This window comes from Varanus komodoensis, unplaced genomic scaffold, assembly GCF_004798865.1.
Source record: "Varanus komodoensis strain SLA01 unplaced genomic scaffold, ASM479886v1 scaffold23, whole genome shotgun sequence".
NCBI lineage: Eukaryota > Metazoa > Chordata > Lepidosauria > Squamata > Varanidae > Varanus > Varanus komodoensis.
The window spans coordinates 14,107,081-14,114,519 of record NW_025335627.1 but is presented as its reverse complement, the minus strand read 5'-3'; the positions used below and the strand labels follow the sequence as shown (position 1 = coordinate 14,114,519).

Below are 7,439 nucleotides of genomic sequence, written 5' to 3'. Positions count from 1 at the left end.
TTAATGTGCTTAACATATTTTAGTTTCTAAAGCAAATTTCAAAGCTGCAGAATTTGTCACATGATAAACTAAATGTATTTACTAGAAAGTAAACTCCTGCCAGTCTTAATGGAGCATTCTTCTGAATGAACATGCACAGAACCCATTTGTCTGACACCTAACCAACCAGATGTGAAAGGTTTTTTCTTTGTCCATGGGGCCTAATTAATTAAGGCTAACCAAGTGCCTGTATGAAGCTGAGAAATCAATATTTGATAAAAGAGCATACCAACTTTTCTTATTTTCCTCTTTAAAAAAGTGCATGTTAGGATAAGTAAAGCAGGGCTTTAGGAATTCAGATGCCCTGCAGGATGTCATACAGTATGTAAAATCAAGCTTCTATTATAAGATTCAATATTATACACAAACATTTCATTTATATTCCAGAAAAACAACAGAGAGCCCCTAGGAAAGCAGCTCACCTCAAGATGTAACCTCTGAATATACACCGATATTTGCTTGTGCTCCTAAAATCTCTAGAATATGGGTAAGCTTACATGACACCACTGTCATCTCCCCATCCACCCAGGCTGGACAATTTTCCAAAATAAGATTCCCATTCCCATCCTGGACCCCAAAACATATCTACATATTTGAAAGGGCTTTCCTCTGAAATGTTTTTACCTGAAGATATTAATCTTCAAAAGCTGAGAGCACCTAGTGAAGTTCAACAGTAACCCAGAGTATTACAAAATGTATGAAAAAAAAACCTGACAGAAATGGACTGCCTTTCAATTCCCACTAAAAAGTGAACACCAGTTTGTAGAGCAAGCAAACAAAACTACTCTCTGGTCCCTTCCTTCTCACTTTAGTACAGGTGCCAAATGAGACTATTTGTGCCAAATCTCAAATAAGATTAACAACAAAAATAATAATAATAATAATAAAAAATAGCAACAAGAACAACAGCAACAACGACAAAAGGTGTGTCAACATCTGAGGAAAAGTGGGATTGTAAGTGCAGTATTTCTTCATGTGCAGTGTTTGTTTTTTTTTCTACTTCAGAGTCCCCTTTGGAAGAGAAGGCCTAATGGAATGTGTGTTCTCCTCGAACAATGTGTGAGGAGAACTCATAACGGTCCTGACTTCGGTAACCACATATGTTGCATTCTAATGGGTCCCGGTAGCCATGACACCCCATGTGAATGGTGTACATGACATGGTCTAAGAACAGAACTCGACAGTGCTCACACTTATAGGCCCTTATCTGCTCTCCTTCTCCATTGAAGACCTTGTAGATATCCTTTAAAGACCCCTTAGATGCTTTAGTGACATCCAAAGCCTTGGAGTCGTCCTTCATGTAAGCTGGACTTTGCTTCCTTTTGGGAGTTAAGGCAGGGTTTCCTTGGAAGGACTGGTGGTCTTCGTGGCTGCTCTCTGAGTCAGAGGAATCCAGGCAGCTATTGCTGGGAGAAGCCTCTCTTTCCTGGGGTTGACTCTTTGGTCTGATCAGGGAGATTGGGCCATCCATGTGATTCTCATTGCTGTCAGTAGTTTCTCTGCTCACTGGTCTTTCTATCCTGTTAGGGTTGTAGACCTGAGCATAAGCTGAACTTATGACGGGAGCCACATCAGCAATTGTGCTTGGCGTGTGCTGCATCAATGGATGAAGTCCCTCTGCTCCAAGGTAAGAGATTGCATTGTTGATCGCTTGGTCCATCATGTGAGTCTGCATCAGTTCAGCATCTCTCTCATAGGGCAAGTTTGTGTCAAAATGAGTATCTGGGTAACCGTATCTCATGAGCTTCTCACCTACATGAAAACAACAGGAAAAGGGGGGGGGGATCATTTACAAGATGAGAAAATAAAGAAGTGTTTTGCATGTCCATTTTGTAAAAATAGACCCATAACACTTTTTTTGTCACTTGCATCATAGGCATATGCACTCAGAAAGAAGTCCCACTGACCTTGGTGGGACCTGTTCCTAAATACATGAATACAGGACTTCAGCCTTAAGCAAAACATGGTAAAAAGTCTTAAATCTGAATGTGCAAGAGGAACAACATGATTTCAAAGTGCAAATTTTCAGTTTGATTTCATACTCCATGATTTATCGTGGTTGGACTTGCAACTTCAGAGTCCATCAACTAATACTGTGCTTCCACAAAGCAGTTAATACAATCAGAAAAGGCACTTTGGTTTGCTTAGTTCACACACTATGGACATCACTCAGTGCTAACTTGCACATTTCCCTGAATACAAAATGTACATGACTCTTGACAAAACTGGAATAGCACAAAAATGGATCCCTTTACAATACTGCTTGTGATGGCATTTCACTTTCAAAGACAAAAGACACATATATTTTTCCTATCAGGTGCACATGGAGTACAAGATGGAAAATAAAAGCCAGTCCCTCAGGCACTAAAGCAATGAGAAATGAAGGAAAGGAAGAGCTGCTTAGTTATGGACTCCTGAAATATAGCTGCTGTGTCTCAAAGAACAAATTAAAACAGCATGGCAATATGTGTGCAGGGATAGCAGCACTTACTGGAATCATTTCTCTCTCAGAATGCCCACAGATAATGGTGAGCAATGTGTGGCTTGCCCATTGCTCAGTTCCTTGCCCATGTCCGTCAAGAGTACTCATTCGGAATAGCAACCTTCGATTATCCAGCCCAGGCATCTCAGGCTGTAACAGAGCTAAGACTTTAGTGTTTGTATTTCCCCAAATGCCTGAACTTTTCAGAAGCTGGTATAACTTAGCAGATGATACATTAATTAATTAATTAATTAATAGCTACAAACCAAACATGTCATGCAAATCACAACATACTTGAAAAGAGATATGTATCGTTCATCCATTTGAAGAGCATGAACAAGCCTTTCTCCAAAAGCCAGAGATGTCGCCTGCCAAGGAACTTTAGCTGGCGAAAACTTTATCCTTCCATATTCAGTACTGCTACTATAACTAGAATCTTGGGCTTCTTTGTTAGCTTCTAATATTGCACATCATGTAGTATCAGCTGGAAAACACTGTCCTTCTCATCCTGTTTCCTCAAAGGTGTTGTTACCTTCAAAATTCACACTGATGCCTTTCCATAGGAGAAATATTTACAACTGCTCTTTACAGTAGACCAGTTATGGGAGGACTCTGCGGCAGAGCTGCACTCAACAGAATGGGCAGGAGAGACCCAAAGCAAAGCAAGTATAGCTTGCTGCATTCTGAAAGAATCAAAGCAATTCACATTGTCATCTAAAGAGGGTGCCCAGGCCCTGACTGAACCATTGGTCTTTGGGTCACAAGTGAACTGGCAGAGGAGCTGCTGAAATGCTATCACAGAGGAGTTCTTTCAAATGATCCGTGTTTGTATTTAGCTACATAGAAATGAAAGCCCTACAATGGAAAAAGTGTAACTACTGTACTACAACACACATTGGGAAGACTGTGGCAGATGTTAATACTGCGTCAAAAGAAAAGTATATACACACACACATATACACAGATAGTATAGATTTTAGGGTTAACCTGCATTATGACAATTGCTTCACTCAGGTTTCAGAGAGCCATATACTGAATAGCACATCAATCTGATTCAGCTTTTCCCTGCACTGAGAGCGTGCCACTCCCCCCCCCCATTCTGAAATTTCAACCATAACGTTGAGATTATTCAGCCAACAATGCCAGCTGTACTTTCACCTGAGAGCAAAGGTCTACAGACTAGAAAGACCCAGGATCCTGGCTATCTATATGACACCTTCCTATAAAATTCCAGATCTACCACATATTTTGCTAGCCTCTTTAGCCCTTTGCTCATTGTGCTTTGGGGTTGGCTGGCTAACTAATCTAATTTAATCTAGCCATATACACCTACCTCAGGGGTAAGATTGGCATGATTACAGCCACAGAGTACTTTCAGACAAGGTGCAGTTTAGCATGTCATTCCCTGGTTTCATTAATGGAATTTTATGGGGGGCCCAGCTGACACCATGCTCCATTTGCAAGCCTCTCAGGTTTTCCCACTATTTCTTCTGCCTCTTATTTCCATAAATCCATTGAGGAGAAAAAGATGGAGGAACTGCACAATGCCTTTTGATTTATAGCAGTAGAACCTCTGCTTTTGGAAACAGCCTGCTCATGAAGAAACACTGCACTTACAAACTACTTTTCCTCAGTAAAAAATGATGCATTGTTTCAGATGTTCTGAGGATTAAAAGGATTGGTTGTGATCTGCATCTACATCATCAGAGGTGTACCCAGGTCCTTGTGGAGGGTGGGCTGGCTTTGGAGAGATTCTAGGGAAGACTGGTGTCTCACAAGTCATTTTACAGATGCTCCCCATGGTAAGCCTACACACACTTCAGCAACTGTTTGCAAAATGGCATTTGCCTAACCCTAGAAGTACTCCTCCAACTCCCGCAAAATAGCCTCCTTGATTTTGGGGTGGGAGGGATTCAAAGTGTACTTAAGGCATTTTCACACAACTACCTTTGTTGTCCCTGAAACCATGCATTTGGCAAATTGTGAACTTCTTAAATGGAAAATGGATCTCTGGACTGTTTTGGGCATGCAGTTAACACTTCATAAAAGTATTTTAAGTGGGTGACTAACCCAACAGTTAGCTGACCTCTAACTATCTCCTTTTAAACAAAACGTAGATTTTGTGTTCCACCATCAGCAGCCTTCCACAACCATGCCACACAACCCAGAGCTTCCCCAGATGCAGCCCTCTCAGCCTCATCCAGCATGACCAGCACTCAGGGGCTGTGTGTTGTAGTCCAAACCACCAGGAGGGCCTGGGCTGCCTACCCCTATTGGAGTGCCATTGGCTCATTCCACTGGTGTTTTTCAGCTTCCTCAAAAGTATACACCCTTTCATATGGTGTAGTGGTTAAGAGTGTGGAGCAGGGACTCAGGAGATCTGGGTTCTAGTCCCTACTCAGCCATGCAACTCACTGGGTGACTTTGGACCAGCCACAGACTCTCAGCCCAACCCACCTCACAGGGTTGTCCTTGTGAGGATAACACTGAGAGGAGGAGGAGAATTGTGCAAGTCACCTTGATTCTCTTGGAAGGAAAAAAGGCAGTCAAGCAGGCTGGCAGGCCGATTCACATCATATTCCAGGCCTTGCGCTCCCTTGCTCAAACCCTTGTTGTTTAGTAAGAGAAATCAAAGTCAGCACACGCACTCACTATTCACCAGCCCATCTTTTACCACCGACAGGTCTGGGAAAATATGAGGAAGCATCACTATACATTTAGAAAATTCCAATTGTAATTCAGGTAGAACCAGTTGTTCTTTTGACAGTGTATATCTATTTTGAACAGTGTTTTACCACATAATAAAGGCTAGAGAAACACTGTTAAATATGGACTATGGATTAGAGAGAGAGAGAGAGAGAGAGAGAGAGAGAGAGAGAGAGAGAGAGAGAATTACTTGTACAAAATAGATACATTTCTTCTCTCATCTACAAACATGGAGGCTAAAATCTTGTCTTTTCATTTAACAAATGAACCTTCAGCTGTATTAGGGTATTTGATACTGCACTGCAGCTTACACTGAAGGGGACTTGGATCATGACCACGCACTTCTCTATACCTCCTTGTGTTGCTCAACTTTTCCTCTCCCATATATCCCCTCCTGAAAGTGCCAACACTACATTAGAACATTTAAGATTATAAGATTTAACAATAAGCTACCCCTTTTCTACAAACAACAAAAGTGCTCATCTCAAGCTTACCCACAAACTTCTGTGGGGTGGAGCTTTTACGCTTTCCCATGTTGCTCGTCAGCTTCTCTATAACAGCAGGTCTTTCAAAAGGCACCAGAGTTACACTGTTGTCCATCCCAGCTTCTTGCTCCTTACAATCTTCCATAGTAGGTACTACATAAAACCAAAAAGCCAAATCAGATAGATCTACCTACACTTCCAATATAAATGTAATAAATAAAATTGTCAACATTGTGAGATTTACAAGCTATATTTAGTCAATGGGCATCTGGAAAAGTTCTAGGAAGCTCTGGGCATTAGCTCCTTGCATCTGCAAGAAAGCCCAAAGGAGGCAATGAGAAAGCAACTGTACTGTCCCTCTATGCATGCACTGTGGGGATGATTTGGGAATGCTACAACCGGATTACAGGTATGGAAGTGTGGAAATGCCTTTGCAAGTCCTGCATAAACAAGCTATCTGCATGACCTTTGGAAAATTAGTTCCAATTGTGAATTCTGCTCATGATCCAAAGAAAGGTTAGGTCATGCACATAATAACCACACAACAGAGTCTTCTTCAAATGTTGCCAGACTGATTATCAGATACAAAACCAATAAAATAAGTTTTTGCTTAATATAAAAACAAAGAGCCTTCCATATTAGACTGATTTCTATTCCTGTTTCTAAAATTGCTTCATATCTTCCAATGCACAACAAGGCTCCAGAGTAGAGGTATGATTCCTCTCTCCCAAGGAGCACTCAGGCGAAGGAAATGACAGTCCTAGACTGCCTGGGTAGCAAAAGTTCTGAGAAGGCAGAAACATCTAAAGCCTCGATGAAGCAATCCCAACCTAAGCATGGTTGGGGGTGGAGGAGAGGCAGAGACAGAGGTGAAGGGGAAGCAATGAGAACAACATGGCAAATATGGAACCTTTCAGCTCCCACCAGTCCCGGCCAGCACGGGCAATTGTCAGGCTTGCTGGGAGCTGCGATCCAAACAATTGGGAAGCACCAGCCTGGGGAGGGCTGAGGGAACCTTTCCCCTGCTGCAGTAGGATAGTGACCTTTCATGCCTACAACCCTGTTCTCATGATGTATCAGGGGAAGGTGGATGCCTGAGGCAGAGCATTTGGATGGGATCACATGCCAGGGTCCACTTCTATCTATGCCCATTCTGCCAAATGCCTGCATGCAGTCAATGCGAGTCCAACTACAAACGTGGGGTGTCTCTGCATGACTGGGTGCATGGAAAAGCCAGATTTCCAAGCTACACAGGGAAAGTTCTAGATGTGGTTTTACATGAAAAGATACCATGAAGACATTAAATCAACAATGCCTAGATCCCTTTGCTACACATGTCTACTCACATTGGGTGTATTGGCCCCCAGGAATACAAATGCATTTCTCCTTGTAAGCCTCAAGTAGCATATTTTTTTGCAAAGGAAAACAGCAAACTGCCAACATGACACAGAAGAAAGCCAAGGCATTTGAATGTTTCTAACAGCCGTCCTCATACTAGGGAGCAGTGCCTGAGCAATGCCAGACAGCGCACGAAGACTCTTTTTGGCCTGCTGTATGTGGTAGGCCTCTAGCCTGTCCTCCAAGACCTGTCAGGCTTCCCATTGCATGGCAAGGGGCATTGCTGCACAGTTTGAGAACCACCAAATGTAAGTACTGCAGTTACACTGCAAGGCCCAGCAAGGACAGCCTTTGCAGGAATTTGATCTGCCTATGGGCCTGAATGCACA

The 7,439-nt window shown here is 42.5% G+C and overlaps 1 protein-coding gene across 1 annotated transcript in view; it reads right to left on the bottom strand.

The window, feature by feature from the left end:
- Nucleotides 1-1,022: 1,022 nt before the first annotated feature.
- Nucleotides 1,023-7,439, bottom strand: part of IKZF2 (IKAROS family zinc finger 2) — a 122,171-nt gene continuing 115,754 nt past the window's right edge. The window contains exons 7-8 of the mRNA XM_044431887.1: nucleotides 5,722-5,865; nucleotides 1,023-1,791 (exon numbers count right to left, since the gene is read on the bottom strand). Coding sequence (XP_044287822.1) covers nucleotides 1,067-1,791; nucleotides 5,722-5,865 — 869 coding nt within the window. The 3' untranslated portion in view covers nucleotides 1,023-1,066. The remainder of the gene's footprint in view (nucleotides 1,792-5,721; nucleotides 5,866-7,439) is intronic.